A 19,251-nucleotide genomic window follows, 5' to 3' on the forward strand; every position below is an offset into this window, starting at 1 on the left:
AATACAGAGCGTAACTCAACAACGGTGTGTGTTGAAGGACAGGGACAGGAAACTGAATGCTTTTAATTCACATCAGTCTCTGTTTTCAGGTAACTGTACAGTGCTGAGGCTGCAAAATGGGATGCTTGTGTCCAAGAAGTAATCTCCACGAGTCATATTTAACTATAAACCTTCAGTTTTTTTTTCTGGTAAGAAGTATAGTTAATTGATATCAATACCAACTGTAGAGCACAAAGACTGATCTGTTTTGTATGAGAAGCACAAGGTTGAAGGGCAGAATCAAGGTCAATTAATTTCATGGTCAGAGAAATGTCATCCCCTTCTCTTGAGTAGAATCCCAGAGCACAATAAGTGTGGAATTATCATAAAGAAAAAAATTGCTGGAAATGCTCCACAGGTCAGGCAGCATCTGCGGAGAGAGAAGGAGTTGACAGTTCAGGATCAGAACTGGGAGAAGTTAGAAATGAAACAAGAATGAAGTTGCAGAGAAGGAAAGAGGGCAGAGATAATAAAAGGGGTGAATGACTGGCTGGTGGTGGTGACGTTGTCTGAAAGGGGTGAATGAGAGTCAGGGGAAGGTGCAAGTAGATGGAGAGGAAGTTATCAGAAGACAAAAGAAAGAAATATGAATATTGGAAATATGAGATAAAATAATTCACTCTATTGCCCTTAAATTTGGATCACCAGTAGTTGTATTTTGAGTAAAAAGGGTGGATAGTTCTATTTAATATATAACTTGGTTGCTTTTGACTATTATATATGTTATTGTTGTTAATAACACTAACTGGATGCTGAATTAGTGGCAGGTCTATTGCTAATAAATTATTCTCCCTGATACACAGTTGCTTGGAATTTTCCTGGTGTTACATAAGCCTATGCTAAAGCAGAATTCCCATCCCAGTTCCAGAGCATCTTCCCATTCTTTGTCCCACTTCCAAATTTCTCTAATTAAGTCCTGTTGAAACACATGAGGAAATATCTGGGTAAGCACTTAGCACTGAACTCAACTCCAGGAGAAAATAGGGAATCTGGACTTCAGTACTGTAATCTTACTATAAGCATGACATCTCCTGTTGGTACTGGGGAAATTACCAATTGCAGATACACTAATAGAATTCAATTCTACAGAAAATGTCCACGGAGGTGCAAGTGAAATGAAACACATGCATTGTCTCTTATTCTTGTGATCACAGGAGTAAGAAACATAACCGAAAAGAATAGAGACAAAGGAATTAGAAGGAATAAGCTCTTCTCGGGCTTCCAGCCTGGACAGGTATCAATTAAAACTGATGTTTCCATTTCATTTCATTTTTCAATCTTTTTTATTGATTTTCAAATAAAGAATATACAAATACAAATCAAAAGAGGAGTTTAACAAGTAGATAATATAAAAGACATATAAACAGCAATATTAAAGACAAAAAGCATATAATATCAAACTCAAATAGGTAATATATTATGCTGTTATATATACAATGGTCAGAGAGAAATTACAACTCCTCATAGCAATCGTAAACAAAAAAGATTGGAAATTTTATTGATCGAGAAAGAAAAACCCCACTAACTAAACTAAAACAAAAAAGAGAGAAAGAAAAAAAAGAAAGAAAAAGAAAGATTGGGCAGTCCAAATGAGGATAAACTTAAAAAAGAAAGAGAGAGAAAAAAAACCACATCCTTCCAGTCATCTCCAAACCTTCATGGACAAGGATATTCTCCAAAGAGAATAAAGAAAAATAGATAAATAAAGATAAATTAAATCATGTGATAATATTGAATAAAGGGTCGCCAGACTTGTTCAAAATCAAAAGATGTATCAAATGTCCGGCTTCTAATTTTTTCCAAACTTAAACAAGACATGATGGAGGAGAGCCAATAGAAAACAGTGGGTGAATTAAATTCTTTCCAGTGTAGCAAAATAGCTTTCCTAGCCAGTAAAGTTGAAAAAGCTATCACATGTTGGGCAGAGGCAGACACTTTTCTTGCTTCCTCTGGGAAAATCCCAAAAATTGCTGTAAGTGGATTAGGTTGAACATCCATCTCTATAACTTTAGATAATATTCCAAACACATCCCTCCAAAAATTATTTAAACTTACACATGACCAAAACATATGGGTTAGAGTAGCCACTTCTGCATTACATCTGTCACAAATAGGGCTTATATTAGGAAAATATGAGATGTTTCCATGACAAACTCCACCATCATTGTCACAGATGATGCCTGGGCACATCTAGTCCAGTGGTATTTATACCCCCATAGTCCATCCCTCCTGATTGGCTAGTCCTTATCCAATCTGCTCTCCCACCTTGTTTGCAATCAAATTCCAGTACACAATAAGCATAGGTTTGACTTTGATGGCACAAAATTACTGGGTGGCACCAATGGCCTTTGGGACCGCCTGGTGAAGGAAGCCATGGTAAAAAAATAGAGGAAAAGAATTTTAACAAAGATGAAGGTCTCTCTCTAATTAAGAACATCATCCCTAATGAAGATGGTGGAATTTGTCATGGTAATGTCAGTTAAAATCAATACCTGTACCTGTCTGGAAATTTGAGAAGTGATTATTCGTCATATATGCTGGGAAAGCACTAGATCCTTTTTCAAAGGAATTAGAAAGTAAATGCAAAGAGGAAGGTTTTTTTTTAACACCTTGTCCTTCCTGCCATTTCCATGAGTTCCAACCTGAGTTGCCAGGTTGACGCTCAACCCAGCATGCATGGAAAGCAAGGAACTGGCTGGATTTGAACTTGAGAGCACCTGCCTCAAAGTCTGGTACAGATGTTATAAGACCACTGGCTGGCCTAATTTTAACACATGGATCCATTACCAACTGACTGATCACAAAATGCCATAGGACTGTGGTGTTCCAACTAAGCAAATGGTTTAAGTAACCCCACATATTATGATTAATCTTATTTTTTCACTTAGGGAGTATTGAGCGTAGAACTATGTGCAATGAACTGACCTTGAAGCTCGGAAAACTTGCTGGTGTGGAACATTGCAGGTCAACACTGCCCAACTCCTTAAATACATCAGGCCAATCAATTTGAGAACATTGAATGCTGGAAGGCACGGGGAGAAGAAAGCACCCATCCTAATGAATAAATATATGGATTTAAATCAAATACTGGTGGTCTATGTTAGAAATGAACACAAGTTTAATCATTTTTTGCAAAGAAGAATTGGGTCAGTATTTTAGATTTCATGACCACTATTCAAGGAAGGAAGGGGAGAAAAAGCAGGGGACTATAGGATAGTCAGCTTAACATCTTTCATTGGGTAAATCCTTAAGAATGATTAGGCAGACTCACTGTGGTTCCAGGAAAGAGAAATAGTATTTGACAAAATTCATACAGTTTTTTAAACATGTAACCAATATGGTGAGCAATGGAGATAGTGTGTTTGGATTCATAAGTAGTATTTGATCAGGTGTATTGTAGATGGTTACTGTACAAGGTCCATTATAATATTTGCATGAATAGAAGATTATTTCATTAAGGCAAAGCAGCTCAATTCAGCTTAGCAAACTTGTGAGGTGTCATATGGGATGAATGGTAGTAGTTTAACTATTTACAATTCATATTTATGATCTGGTTGAAAATACTGAATATATTCAAAGCACCCTGGAGGTACACAGTTTTGGGGGGGGGGGTTAGTGGGAGGCAGGTGAAGTCTAGAAGAATTATAAATGAGTAGGCAAAAATATAGATGACATTTGCAGAAGAGCGAGGTTATCCACTTCGATAAAATGAATAGGCAAATAGTATTATTTGTACAGGATGAGTCAAATGAATGCAGGCGCTCAGAGATTTGAACGGTCTTGTACAAGGAACACAGAACATTAGCATGCAGGTGCAGCAAGTAATTAGAAAGACAAATATAGAATGTTTGCTGTTACTGCATTAGGAGTGAATTATAATGGAGAGGGAGATTTGTTTCAACAATACAGGACTCTGGTGAGACTACAGTTGTCTAAATTGTTTTGGTCTTCTCATTTCAGGAAACATACATCTTCCATGGAGAAGGTAAAGAGATTCATGCATTGATTTCATTGATGAAGGGTTATCTTACAAAGGAAAACTTAGGTATATTGGATTTATATTCACTAGTGTTCAGAGGAGCGAGGGACAATCTTACTGACACAAGCTCCAAGGAAACCTGTCAGGGTATATGATCAGAGGGGGATTTGGAACTATAGCATGCAGCTTCAGGAGATGTCACCACCCATTTTATGACAGAAATGAAGAGTGATTTCTTCTCTCTAAAGGTTGTGAATCTGGTCATTGTCTAACATAGAAAGTTGTGGATGCCGAGTCTATTCAAGGTTGGCAGAAATTTTTCACCTCAGGGTTGTTATCCATGCCCTCTTTTGCTGAGTACAAAAAATATAAATGGCTTCTTACAGCTAAGCAATGAGTGCTGATGCAGGGTCCCAACCTGAATGATTGGCAGTTCTTTTTCCCCCATAAATGCTGCTTGATCTGATAATTCTCACAGCTACCTGGACTATACCTCTTCCCACCCCGTCACTTGTAAAAACGCCATCCCTTCTCTCATTTTCTCTGTCTCTGCCACATCTGTACTCAGGATGAGGCTTTTCATTCCAGAACTAAGGAGGTACCCTCCTTCCTCAAAGGGGGTTCCCTTCCTCCACCATCAATGCTGTCCTCAACTGCATCTCTTCCATTTCACACATGTTTGCTCTCATCCATCCTCCCACTATCCCACCAGGAACAGGGTTCCTCTTGTCCTCACCTACCACCCCACCAGCCTCCGTGTCCAGCATGCAATTCTCCATAACTTCCGCCAACACCAACGGGATCCCACCACCAAGCATATCTTTCGCTCTCACCCCCCCCAACAACTTTCTGCTTTCCGCAGGGATCGCTCCCTTCGAGGCTCCCTTGCCTAACCTTGCAAGTGGAACAGGTGCCACACCTGCCCCTACACCTCCTCCCTCACTACTATTCAGGGCCCCAAACGGTCCTTTCAGCTGAGGCGACACTTCACCTGTGAGACTATTGGGGTGATCTGCTGTGTCCGGTGCTCCTAGTTTGGCCTCCTGTATATCGGTGAGACCTGACCTAGATTAGAAGACCACTTCGCCGAGCACCTATGCTCTGTCTGCCAGAAAAAGCGGGATCTCCCAGTGGTCACCCATTTTACTTCCACTTCCCACTCCCATTCTGAAATGTCAGTCCATGGCCTCCTCTACTGTTGCTATGAGACCACGCTCAGGTTGAGGAAGCAACATCTTATATTCCATCTGGGTAGACCCCGGCCTGAGGGCATGAACATCAATTTCTCAAACTTTAGGTAATGGCCCCTCCCCCACTCTCCTTCACCATTCCCAATTCCTATTTCCCTCTCTCACCTTCTGTCCGTCCCTGCCCATCACCTCCCTCTCTTGTGTTCCTCCCCTTTTCTTTCTTCCATGACCTTCTGTTCTCTCCTGTCAGATTCCCCCTTCTCCAGCCCTATATCTCTGTCACTGATTGACTTCCCGGCTCTTTACTTCTTCCTTCCCCTTCCCAGCTTCACCTATCACCTTGTGTTTCTTCCTCCCTCCCCCCTTTTCACTGACTCCTCATCTCTTTTTGTTCTCCAGTCCTGATGAAGGGTCTCGGCCAGAAACGTCGACTGTACTCTTTTCCATAGATGCTCCTCCGGCATCCGTGCGTGTTGCTCGGATTTCCAGCATCTGCAGACTTCTTCTTGTTTGTGACCTGATGAACTCCTCTTTATTCTCTTTCTCTTTGCATAGCAGTGCTATGATGAACAATGGTGAGGATGAGCGAGGACAAAATTGGATGGTTGCCTATTTCGAGCTTTTTGCTTTCCTTCTCTGGAGTTGTGGAATAACATGGGCTAGCAAGATACTGCAAGTTTGATCGGTTTTGCCTTCTGTGTCTACTAATGGCAGATGACCACCAAATGGCCAAATTGGTGCTTCAGATTCTTTTCTAATAGTTCTATCAAATCATGGATTGAAAAGATAGAATGCTTTCTCAATGCAGATTGAATTTTCAATCCAGAAGGGAAGAGGCATTGGTTTTGCCAGCTGGTGTGGATACTAAAACATGCAGGTTGATAAAAACATACTTCCAGCCAACCAGGAGATAAGGCAGTGCTGTAGATGGATGCTATATTCAACTTTGACTCTAAATATTGCTGCAGGTAATGTAGCTGTCAGGAGGTTCCTGTGATCCGAGCTTACTGATGGCATTTGGTGCTGTCTGTATGGAGGATGCACATTCTCCCTTTGACTGTGGTTTCCCCTACATCCCAAAGACCTGCTGGTTGACAGATTACCTACAGCAGTGGCCTAAAGGAGAATCAGGGGATGTTAATGTAGGTGACTGGAAGAATAATTTATAGGGAAATAATTTAGGGCTGGCAGAGATTTGATGGGCTGAATATTATATTACTATATTGCAAGGGTGTTGGCGCATGGCCTAGTGGCCTAGAAACCTGAAGGTCACTGGTTCAAGCCTCAGCTGAGGCAGCGTGTTTGTATCCTTGAGCAAGGCACTTAACAACACATTGCTCTGCGACGTCACCGGTGCCAAGCTGCATGGGTTCTAGTGCCCTTCCCTTGGACAACATCGGTGGCGTGGAGAGGGGGAGGCTTGCAGCTTGGGCAACTGCCGGTCTCCCATACAACCCTGCCCAGGCCTGCGCCCTGGAAACCTTCCAAGGCACAAATCTATGGTCTCATGAAACTAACAGATGCCTATATTGCAAGGAATTAGTATGATGCTGAACCTATCCATACATGTACATGAGGGTAGGGGTATGGAGGACAATGGTCCTTGTGCAGCTCAATGGGAGTAGGCAGTTTAAATGGTTTGGCATGCATTAGAAGGGCTGAAGGTCCTGTTTCTGTGCTGCACTTTTCTATGACTCTATGACATCAGCATTCAACGAAGGATTAAGTATCAATGGAAACTGAAACTAGTCATGCAACACTGGGAAGATTTCCTTCGTATTTACACCGAGGAAAAGATCAAGGTGATAGGGATGTGTGAATTTAAGAGAATGATGTTATAAAATTGAAACCATGTTCCAGGACATGGATTCTGCTATCCAAGATGAGGCTAACTTGAGGAGTGACACAGAGACTGAAGGAAACTGTCTTTTACAGCTGTATTTGACAAATAGTAAGATTTTCCACAACAAACTTGGAAGCACGTGAGATAAGGAAACCAAAATTAAACATTGGGAAATACTAGCCTTCAAAGCACAACTTTAAAGAAAAGGCTAAGACTCATTGAAGATACAGCACGAGGCAGGAAAGTGAGTTCTTTTGATTGGGATTCCTTGAGTGAAGATAGATAGACATCAATAGGATTTCTTGCAATTTTAAGGTAACAATCAACAGAGAAGCAAAGGTAGAAATATAGGTATTGCTTCTAATTCATTTGCTCAGCTAAATGAAGAAATATTCACAGTGCAAGAGAAGCTACAGAATTATAGAATGATTGAAAGTAGTAGTGATTCTCACCTTGGGTTGTTCCAATGTGGCAGATTTCCAAATGGGGCAGTAAAGTCTCCAGACATTTTTCCAGAGGACAATATATCTTAATCCAAAGTCTGCCAGGTAACACAGGGTACTTGAATATCTCTACGACTAGATGGACAGAACAAGTATAAAAAGAGAATCTAAAAGTTGAGTTTAATTTTGAGAAGTTGAAGTATGTTTGGGTGCGAGGAAAGTACATGGAAAGACTCCAAACCCTTAAGGAAAAGGTCCAGGTGCATTTCAACATCTCAACTCCCGTGAACGTTCCTGCTGTCATTAAGCAAAGTGTTAAGGTATTTCCGCCATGTTCCTGAATCACAAGATAAAGTGGAAGTGGACAGGAAGTGAGAAGCTACATTCTGAGAGTTGGAAGCTGCAGATTGCCCAGTCCTTTCTCATGATAATCAGATGAAACCACTGTCCCCTTACTGCACTGATGAAACCTCGTCTCAAAGCCTGCAGAATGGAAATGTGCCCTGGACTGATTTTGCATTCAGGACTCATTCCAACACAGAACAGTAATAAAACTAAGGGTCTACAGAGTATCAAAGTTACATAAGTACTTTTGTATAGCTGGAATGATGTTTTTCATGCCTCTGTAGGATATTCTTGGCAAATCTATGGAGATCTTGGCTGCAGTGCAGAGATTGACATTAATACTGTTCACAAGCAACAGAGTTCTGCAGTTGAAGAGTAGACAGTATACTGAGCTGATACTTCTGATTTTCTGTTGCAACATCTTCATGTTAAAGTCTGTCCCGAGTCATATAGGCTCATCAGGCCGGTGCTTATTTCTGGTTTCCGTGGCGTGAAGCGACAGAGAGTACGAGACTCTCCCCCGGATAGGACACCAGTCTATCGCGAGGTTAACCCCCAGAATTTTGCCGGTACCCATTTTCAGCTGGGTGGACTGGAGCAATGTGTGGTTAAGTGCCTTGCTCAAGGACACACACGCTACCCTGGCTGGGGCTCGAACTCATGACCTTCAGATCGTTAGTCCAACACTTTAACCACTTGGCCACGTGCCACACAACATCTTCATGTGAGACACCAATATTAGATATATTATTGCCAGGATATGTGGACAGTTCATCAATCACAACCCAGCAATGCAGCCTTGTCCTCAATGAGTTCTATGAACATACTTATCACAGATAGGAAGGAGAATATGAAATTGTTGTCTATTACAGAAAAAGGTACTAGCTAAGTAGTAAGAAAAGTGTGATTCTTTTGGAAATCATTGTTACTATTCAACCACAAGGAACAGCAATTATTTTGCAGGAACTACAAGAAAGATATTCATGCATCAAGCAGGTTCAAGAAGTCTTGCCTGGAGACCAGAAATAGGCAAATAGATAGAGGCTGCATAGGAATGTAAGCAAAGTCAAGAGCATATAAGATCCACTAGCTGCCGAAGATGCAAGGGAATTTTGGTCCAGTTGTAGAAAAATGAGCATGAAGGTATCAGATGCATATCCAGCATGGATGGAAGTATTTCTAAGGATGCTTCTTCATCAAAAGTAATAAGTTTAAAGTTGAGGAATATCTTTGCTACTTGCGATGACCAATTGAAGCAACTTGACTAGAGCCGACTCTGCCAAATTCCTCAGCAAGTACACAAGAGTCCCATACCACCCGTGGTAAGAGCATATTTACAGCTCCATCTGGGTCTGGAGTTGTAATCCTGTTGCTATTCCACCCTTTAGTGGTTCGGTGGGCAAAATATAAATGACTTCTTCGTCCTTGGTCCAAACTACTGAATCATGGCTCTTGTGTGACTACATTGAACAGTGCTGTTTGTGTAAGCATTATGTATAATGACACAGACCACTCATTTCAACTATCCTTTGGTAAATTCACTTATCCTGTCTCCTTTTCACTATCTTCTCCTTCTCCATCTTATGATATCTTTTGTCTCGCTCATTAAGCATGTAAGTAAATCCTGGATGCTATTTTGCTGAAGAAACTTCTGTCCTCTTTTGTAATTGTCCAACATTTGATCATATGTCCGTGATTACTGAAGGTGTGTTTCTGCTATCTAGGCCCTTCTTTTTAAAAACCTTAAACATAACGGTCAAACAACAATTAAACAAAATGACGAGAATCCCAGTCAAGGATCCCTGGTGTGGTCGTGTTTCACTTTGATCATGAGGATCGCACTATCACTCTGAACGCGAAGCAGCTTTAACTCGTATGAGGGTAAAGTAGTACAGGAAATCAATTTGTTGAAGAGTAGAGTTTGTTGAGCCCTGGAAAAGAACCATCACCAGGTATGAGCCCTAACCTCAGAGCTGTAGGGTTGAGATCCAGGTGTTTTTGGCTTTTCACACACACTCTATTGAGCTGATTAAGGATTGATTGATTGAAATACAGTGTGGACTAGGCCCTTCCGGCCCTTTGAGTTACACTGCACAGCAACCCCCCAATTTAACTCCAACCTAATCACAGGACAATTTACAATGACCAATTAACCATATAACCATATAACAATCACAGCATGGAAACAGGCCATCTCGGCCCTCTTAGTCTGTGCCGAACTCTTAATCTCACCTAGTCCCACCTACCTGCACTCAGCCCATAACCCTCCACTCTTTTCCTGTCCATATACCTATCCAATTTTACCTTAAATGACACAACTTACAATGACTAATTAACCTGCCAACCGACACGTCTTTGGACTGTGGGAGGAAACCAGAGCACCTGGAGGAAACCCATGCGGTCACGGGGAGAACGTAGAACTTTGGTAATATCACTAAACTCACTCACGTTCAGGTTCAGGGTATAACAGTTGAATTATTCCTTCAATTACATCAGTGGAAACCGCCAATCTTCCTGGTGCTTAGATGTAAATCAGCCATAAACACAGAGTAAGAGCAGCAATCAGCTTCTTGGACCGACCTACACAACCCTAATCCTACATCAGCAGCAGAACACTATAAGAGCCTATCTCTTACACTGCCATGGACATGTCTCTAGCTGTGTCTTTCTTGCATTGTGACTTGTGTTACACAGCTCTTTTTTCTCTTCATTGGCTGTATAATTTATATTCTGTGTGTTGTCTGTAACTACTGTATGTGCCTGTGATGCTCATGACAAAAACGTGCAAGTGACTTGACAACAGGACATCGATCTTCTTCAGCCTTTTCCACAATCCAACAAGATCATGGCTGCCTTGTCTTTGTCTCAGTTTCCTGCCCAATCCCCTCAATCCCCAATTCACCTGTAGGTTAAAAGTCAGTCAGTCTCAGTCTTGAATACATTTCAATGGCTCAGTACTCAAGGACAGAGATTTCAAATGATTTGTTAGGTGTATCCAAGAAGGATTCCTGGCACAATATGTACACAAGCCAATTAGAAGTACTGAATCTATTACTAGGCAATGAATCTGGTCATGTGACAGATCTTGCTGTGATTTGAGAGATAATAACCATGATTCTCTGACCTTTCCCTCAGCTGTGATCAAATGTAAGAGCAGACAACACAGGAAAGTAATTAATCAGTATTTATAATGCTATTTGGCAGGAACTTGGGAGTGTAAATAGGAAGCAATGATCAAGCAGTGCTCTTAAGAGTTAGAAGTAGCCAGGAAGGAGATTAAGGGACTCAGGAGAAGGCTTTGTCGAGTAGGAATAGGAAAAACCTTAAAACGTGAAGAGCAGGAGGACGTCTAGATTGAGAGTAAAACCAATCAGTGACCGAAGAAGAAATGTGTGTCTGGAGTTGGAGGAGGTAGAGGAGGAGCTTAATGAATATCTTACTCAGTATTCGCCAGCCTCCTGACAGACAAAGAGAAAGACTTTAATGGATGTGAGGTCAGTGTCGAACAGGCCAATATTTCCTATGGTGGGAGTGTTTAAGACCAGAGGACACAGCCTCAAAATGGAGGGGAGTCCTTTTAGGAATGAGATTAGAAGGAATTTCTTTAGCCAGAGAGCAGTTAATCTGTGGAATTCATTGCCCCTGGCAGCTGTGGAGGCCAAATCTTTATGTATTTTTACGGCGGAGATTGATAGATTTTTGATTGGTCAGGGCAGAAAGGGACACAGGGATAAAGCAGGAGATCGGGGCTGAGAGGAAAAATGGATCAGCCATGATGAAATGGCAGAACAGACTAGATAAGCCTAATGCTGCTCCTATATTTTATGATCTTATATGCTGGAAACGGCGAGTTTAAGTAAGAGGCAGTGTTGGAACTTAAAAAAACCCAAAAAGACAGATAAGTCACTGGGGCAGGAAAGGATATGTCAGATACTTTGGGAAGAAAGGGACAAGGTTGCTGTGCCATTGACAATAATCTCTGCGTCCTCACTGGCCACACAAGTAGTACCAGGAGACTGGAGGATGGCAAATGTTATTCCTTTGTTCAAGAAAGGTTATAGGGATAATCCTGCTAATTATACAACAGAGTTTTCCGTCTGTGGTGGCAAACTATTGCTGAGGATTCTTAGAGACAGGATTTATGAGTATTTGGAGAAGCATTGCCTGATTGAGGATAGTCAGCATGGCTTTGTGAGGGGCAGGTCGTGCCTTAGGAGCCTGATTGACTTTTTTGAGGAAGTGACAAAGAAGCTCGATGAAGACAGAGCCGAGGATTTGGAGTCTATGGATTTTAGTAAGGGGTTTGACAACAATCTCCCTGGCAGGCTCATCCAGCAAATCAGGAGGAATGGGCTTGCCCACAGAGGGCAGAATGTGGCAGTGGGTGGAGTGTATTCTACTGCAGGGATCTGTTCTGGGATGTCTGCTCTGAGGTTTTTATAAATAACTTAAATGAGGAAGTTGATGGGTAGGTTTGTAAATTTGCAGATGACATGAAGGTTGGTGGTGGTGTAGATTGTAGAGAAGGCTGTTGTAGGTTACAGCAGGACATTGATCACATGCAGAATTGGCAGATGATTTCTTTCCACAGAAGTGTGAAATGGTGAACTTCAGAAGGTCGAATTTGATGGTAGAGAACGAAGTTAACAGCGGGATTCTTGGCAGTGTGGAGGAACAGAGAGCTTTTGGAGTCAAAGTCCGTAGATCCCTCAAAGATGTTGTGCAAGTTGGTTAAAGAGCTATTTGGAGTGTAGTCGGGGACTGAGTTCAGGAGTCACAAGGTAATGTTGCAGCTCTGTAAAACTGGTTAGACCACACTTGGAGTACTTTGTTCAGTACCGGGCCACCTCATCATTGGAAGGGTGTACAAGCTTTAGAGAAAGGTTTAGTGAACTCGGGCTTTTCTCTTTGGAGAGAATGTGTATGAGATGAGACTTGATAGAGGTGGACAATAGGAGGCAAAGTTAGAGTGGACATGCATGAAAGAATAATGAAGGATTATATGGGAGGGAAGGATTAGAGTGATCTTGAAGTGGGTTAAAAAGTCAGCACGACATTGTGGGCCGAAGGGCCTGTACTGGGCTGTACTGTTCTATCATTTATGTTCAAAAATCAGATTAAAGAATGGAGCAACATACCATATCATCCCCTGATTGTATATCAGATGCAGAACATTCTCAGCTATCTTGAATTCCCCATACTCAGGCTGTAACAGATTTTAAATAAAAGATGAGAGCATGATGCAAAACAATTCATGAACGTGGTGCGATGTTTAAATTAGTATGATACTCACAAATTTATTCTCCAGATCCCAGCACCAGCAATCACTCAGGTATCGAACAAAGAGCCCTCGGATGAAGTCAATAAGCAGAATGCTGCCGACAGTGAAAAGCATGTCAATAATAGACAGCTTCAGCATCTCCTGAAGATACAGAAAGATCTTCTCTTTAGATTGTGTTGGTACAGTCATTTAAAGTGTTCATCATATAACTTTTAGTGCAGATTTTCTGTTAACATTATTAGCATGTAATGGAAAATTTTCACAGCCTTGACCCACATCATCAGCACTATTGAGAACACTGATTCTATGGTTGCCATTTAACTTTCTTCTGATCCCATTACCAGCATCAGCTCGATTAGTTTACTTCCAATATTTAGTTTGCTTTAATGCTCTAATTATCATCATTATTGTGGATAGGAGCCTCCCCCACCTCCTGATTTCAGACGATGATACAAAGCCATCTTAGTCACAGAAATCACAGCAGTCCAACAAGGCAGATCAGGGAAGTTTGTGTCGGGGTACAATTTTGGTCACAATGCCATTAGCATGGTAGTGTAGTGGTTCACACAACGCTTTACAGCATAGGTGACAAGGGTTCAATTCCTGCTGCTGCCTGTAAGGAGTTTGTACCTTCTCCTGTGACCACATGGGTTTCCTCCGGGCACTCTGATTTCCTCCCATAGTCCAAAGAGGTACCAGTTGGTAGGTTCATTGGTCATTGGAAATTGCCCTGTGATAACGCCAGGATTAAATTGGGGAACTGCTGGGCAGCGCTACCCTAAGGGCCAATTCCATGCTGTATCTCAATAAAATAAAATTTAAAAATTATTATGGAGAAGGATAGGTCTGCCCGTTGGGTTGAGATTGCAAACTGGAGAGAGGTCAATTTTGAAAGTATCAGAAAGGATCCGGCAAGTGCTGGTTGAGGCAGGCTGGTTTCTGGCAAAGGTGTACTTGGTAAGTGGGAGGCTTTCAGAAGTGGGATTTTGAAAGTATGGAGCTTTCACAATAAAAGACAAAGATAAAAGATTTAGGGAACCTCAATTTTTGCGAGATATTGAGGCTCCGGTTCTAAAAAAAGGAGCCGTGTAGCAGGTATAGACAGGAAAGAGCAAATGAGGCACTTGAGGAGTACAAGAGAAGTAAGAGAACATTTAAGGAGGAAATCAGCAGGACTAAAAGAAGGCATGACAAAGTGGAAGAGGACCCTAAGGGCTTCTACAGATATATTAAGAGCAAAAGGATGGCAAGGGACAAGACTGGTTTTCTGGAAGGTCAGAGTGGTCATCCATGCATGGAGCTGTAAGACCTCTTGTTCAGGCCATTCCCTTCCCAGTCGACCAGATATTGCATATCCCATCTACAATGACGTGAACCCTTCAACTGGCAAACCATGTACACTACTGGACCATCTTAGGGTCTGGAGGTACAGGCTCAGGAGTGTTGAATGGTCCATGGATAATGGACTTGAGGCAAGAAACATGGAAAGTAGGTGTGATCGTGAGGGACAGAAGCAGCTGGAGATGGTAAGTGACTGCACTGATGTGATGCGTAATCTTGAAGGGACCAATGAACCGGGGCAAGAGCATGCAGGAGTCGGTGCACAAGGGAAGATCTCAGTTGGACAGCCAGACACAGTCCCCAAGCTGGAGTAGTCCGGCTAGGTGCTGCTGGAGGTTGGCCAGATGACAGTAGGTACGGTTGGCAGTTAGGATGGCCTTCCATGCCCTGTTAAGCATTCCGGCAAAAGCGAACCAGGGTCCATGCTGGTAGAAGATGGCCTTGGCGCCCACATCAGATGTTTCTACCTCTACCACAAACCTCCCAAAAGCATTTGGATGGCAGAGAATGGTGAAGTGTCTCTTGAGCTCCTTGAAAGCGTGGTCCACGGCAGCAGCCCAGGTTATACACGAGGCAGACGATTAAGTGAGGGGGATGAGGAGAGCAGTGATTTGCTGTAGTTCCTGATGAAACGGCAGTAGAAGCTGGAGAAGCCCAAGAAGCACCTTAGCTGTTTGAGGGAGTGCAGCCAGGGCCAATGCGGTGCACTTTCTCTGTATCCATGGTTATGCCTTGGGGTGAAAGGTCGTAACGCAGGAAGGAAATGACTGAGGCGTGGAACTGGCATTTCTTTAACTCGCAGTTCAGTTGGTTTTCGAGCAGTCGCTGAAGGACTGAATGGACCTGACAGGCATGTTCTTGGAGGTCCTTGGAGAAGATGAGGATGCCTACAAGGTTGACGTACCTATGTAGCATGTCACAGAGGATCACGTGGATGCAGGCTTGGAAAATGGTTGGACTGCTGAAAAGTTAGAAAGGCATCACCAGGTATCTGTAGTGGCCAGTGGATGTTAGGAGCACAGTCTTTCACTCATCCCCCTGAAAGATGTGGATCAGTTGTACGTGCTCCATAGATCGAGTTTGGTGAAGATCTGGGCCCCGCAGAGCGGTCCGAACATGCTGTTCATCAACTGTGATTTTGTTGAGCCCACATTAGTTGATGCAAGAACAGAGACCCCCAGCTTTTGTCTAGACAAAGAAGAATTCTGAAATGGCTGGGGACTGGGATGGTCAAATGAAACCATTCTGTCGCACCTTGGTGATGTAGTCATTCATGACTTGGGTCTCAGGAGGGGAGAGGGAGAACAGATGACCTCAGGGAGGGTGGTGCCCGAAAGGAGATACAATCACACTGTTGTGTTCTGTGAGTCAACAGGATGTTGGTTTCCCTCTTACTGAAGGCAATGGCTACATTGCGGGTTCCCTTCAAGAGTTTCCTCTGTCTCCACGTATTTACAGAGTGAAGTCAACTGAGGTCCCAGGCAAGTGGTCTGACATGTGGATCCCTGACTCGGCAGTGAAAATGGATAAGCAGGTTGTGTGAGGGTCGTGAGTGGAACCCAAGATGAGAGAAGTGTTAGGTGAGTCGATAAGGAGGAATTGGATGGAGTCCTGATGCTTTCTGATGCTCAATGTGCATACTTTGACCATCTGCGACCCCGAGAGACAAGCATCAATGGCTGTAATGCAGAAGGGGTGAGAGATGGGCTTGGTAGGGAGTCCAAGCTGCACATGCAGACTCCGGTCAAGAAAGTGATCTCCTGATTAACCAGAGCCTCATGTGCATGTAGAGCTAATGAGGTGAGCAGGACAGAGAGAGTCAGTCGAGCTATGGAGCTGGAATGAAGGGCCGGGTAAGCTAACGAGACAGAAGGCCCCTCATCTCTACCTCGTTGTCCTGCTTCCTGGATGCAGTGGCCACTTGATGGCATGGGTGATTGGCTGCTTTGCAGGAAGTGATTCTCCAGCAATGTTCATGCTCTTGGGAGAGTGGAGGGTTAAGGGAGCATTCTGTAACTGTATGGGTTCTGGGGGTTAAGGGAGCACTCTAACTGTATGGGTTCTGGGGGTTAAGGGAGCACTCTCTAACTGTATGGGTTCTGGGGGTTAAGGGAGCACTCTCTAACTGTATGGGTTCTGGAGGTTAAGGGAGCACTCTAACTGTATGGGTTCTGGAGGTTAAGGGAGCACTCTCTAACTGTATGGGTTCTGGAGGTTAAGGGAGCACTCTCTAACTGTATGGGTTCTGGAGGTTAAGGGAGCACTCTCTAACTGTATGGGTTCTGGAGGTTAAGGGAGCACTCTCTAACTGTATGGGTTCTGGGGGTTAAGGGAGCACTCTAACTGTATGGGTTCTGGGGTTAAGGGAGCACTCTCTAACTGTATGGGTTCTGGGGGTTAAGGGAGCACTCTAACTGTATGGGTTCTGGGGTTAAGGGAGCACTCTAACTGTATGGGTTCTGGGGGTTAAGGGAGCACTCTAACTGTATGGGTTCTGGGGGTTAAGGGAGCACTCTCTAACTGTATGGGTTCTGGGGGTTAAGGGAGCACTCTCTAACTGTATGGGTTCTGGGGGTTAAGGGAGCACTCTAACTGTATGGGTTCTGGGGTTAAGGGAGCACTCTAACTGTATGGGTTCTGGGGGTTAAGGGAGCACTCTAACTGTATGGGTTCTGGGGGTTAAGGGAGCACTCTCTAACTGTATGGGTTCTGGGGGTTAAGGGAGCACTCTCTAACTGTATGGGTTCTGGGGGTTAAGGGAGCATTCTGTAACTGTATGGGTTCTGGGGGTTAAGGGAGCACTCTAACTGTATGGGTTCTGGGGGTTAAGGGAGCACTCTCTAACTGTATGGGTTCTGGGGGTTAAGGGAGCACTCTAACTGTATGGGTTCTGGTGGTTAAGGGAGCACTCTCTAACTGTATGGGTTCTGGGGGTTAAGGGAGCACTCTCTAACTGTATGGGTTCTGGGGGTTAAGGGAGCACTCTCTAACTGTATGGGTTCTGGGGGTTAAGGGAGCACTCTCTAACTGTATGGGTTCTGGGGGTTAAGGGAGCACTCTAACTGTATGGGTTCTGGGGGTTAAGGGAGCACTCTCTAACTGTATGGGTTCTGGGGGTTAAGGGAGCACTCTCTAACTGCAGAGGTTCTGGACGTGTTGCTGATGAGGGTCCTGCAACCTGAAATGGCTCTGGGAGCAGAACTGGGGTTCTGGTTGGTGATCTGGAGGTCATTCCATTCGACACTTCAATATGGGGGGAGGGGGGGCAGAATAATAGACAATAGACAAAAGGTGCAGAGGTAGACCATTCGGCCCTTCGAGCCGAATAATGAGACTTGTGAGGTTGGTGGGCATCTCCCAGGTAGACAGCTCATCTTTCAAGCACTCTGAAAGGCTGTGACGGTAATGGTCCATCAGTGCTTCTGCATTCCAACCGCACTCCACCTCAAGGGTCCTGAATTCCAGTGTAATCCAGCACCGAGCACAAGCCTTGACGCAGGTGAACTATCTGATCCCCTGCCGCCCTTCCACTTCCCATATAGTCGAAAATCAGGTGCATCTCAGCGGTGAATTCCTCATATTTATTGCAAGCAGTGGTTTTATTGACCCAGCTAGCAGCAGCCTACGTTAGAGCTCACCCAGTCAAGAGAAAGATGACAAAGGCAGTCTTGGCTCAGTCCGTAGAACACAGAGACAGCTGAAACTTGAAGTGTATGACACACTGGGACAGAAGGTTACGGCATTGGGTTGGGGACCTGAAGTTTTTGGGCACCAGATATCAGGGCTCCAAGGGAGGAGGTTGACTGGCATGGGGTTGCTGTAATGATGGAGAGTTGGTTGAGAGTGGAAAGCAGATGGTCAATGGTTTCCTGCTGCTTCTGGGTTGTTTACTCGTGTTGACACACAACTTTGTCTAGGTAAGTGTACTTTGCTATGCCAATCGCTGGTTCACACACCCCGTCAGGGATTTGAGAGGAGGCTTGACCCAAAAGCACAGCAATCAAGATGATTTAGTGGTGAATGGTAACTAATAATAAATGGCAAAATAGCAAGCCATGAGGGGCCACAGAACAACAGAACAGATACTGAACATGACAACACAATACCCAAAGGCTAAGAAGAACTGTTACAGGCTGGCTGGTTTAAATAGGCTGCAGGTGACCAGTTGGAAATGAGTGGCAGGTGACTCCTGTTAGCTGGGTGGAGACTAGGAGGTGCCTACCTGTATTGTGACACACGGAGCCTATAGAAGCAAGGCAAAGCAGCAGTGGATTCATGGAGCATATACAGATTAAAGGAGGTGGCATTTGCTGTTTTGAGGAAAATTTGGGTGTCTGAATCCCCAGAGCCTGACAAGGTGTTCCATCAGACCCTGTCAGAGGTTAGAGCAGAAATTGCAGGGGGCCTAGCAGATAGATTTAAAACATCTTTAGCCACAGGTGAGGTGCCAGAGGATTCGTTGGTCGGTACGTTGCATCTGGAATTTCCAGTTGGCGGATGATTTCCCTACACACCGTTCTGACACATTGGGAAATCATGTACTTGGCAGGTTACGGCAGTGGTTTGCCTTTGCCTTCTGCCGGGTGAGTTTTTTAAAAGAGATCACCAGCTCTTAACCCAGCACAGATGGAGAGCGTGCAAGGGAGCTGACTGGATTTGAACTCAGGACCTCTCGCCCCGAAGTCCACCAGCTGGGTGCCAGAGGATTGGAGGATAGCTGATGTTGTTCTGTGTTTAAGAAAGGCTCTAAGAATAAGCTAGGAAATTATAGGCTGGTGAACTCAAGAATG

The 19,251-nt window shown here is 43.8% G+C and overlaps 1 protein-coding gene across 1 annotated transcript in view; it reads right to left on the reverse strand.

The window, feature by feature from the left end:
• LOC132382338 (transmembrane channel-like protein 3) overlaps positions 1-19,251 on the reverse strand; it is a 197,271-nt gene that overhangs the window by 14,415 nt on the left and 163,605 nt on the right. The window contains exons 14-16 of the mRNA XM_059952466.1: positions 13,133-13,261; positions 12,978-13,045; positions 2,965-3,093 (exon numbers count right to left, since the gene is read on the reverse strand). Of these exons, the coding sequence (XP_059808449.1) occupies positions 2,965-3,093; positions 12,978-13,045; positions 13,133-13,261 (326 nt within the window). The remainder of the gene's footprint in view (positions 1-2,964; positions 3,094-12,977; positions 13,046-13,132; positions 13,262-19,251) is intronic.

Source organism: Hypanus sabinus, chromosome 28 (genome assembly GCF_030144855.1).
Source record: "Hypanus sabinus isolate sHypSab1 chromosome 28, sHypSab1.hap1, whole genome shotgun sequence".
NCBI classification, from domain to species: Eukaryota; Metazoa; Chordata; class Chondrichthyes; order Myliobatiformes; family Dasyatidae; genus Hypanus; species Hypanus sabinus.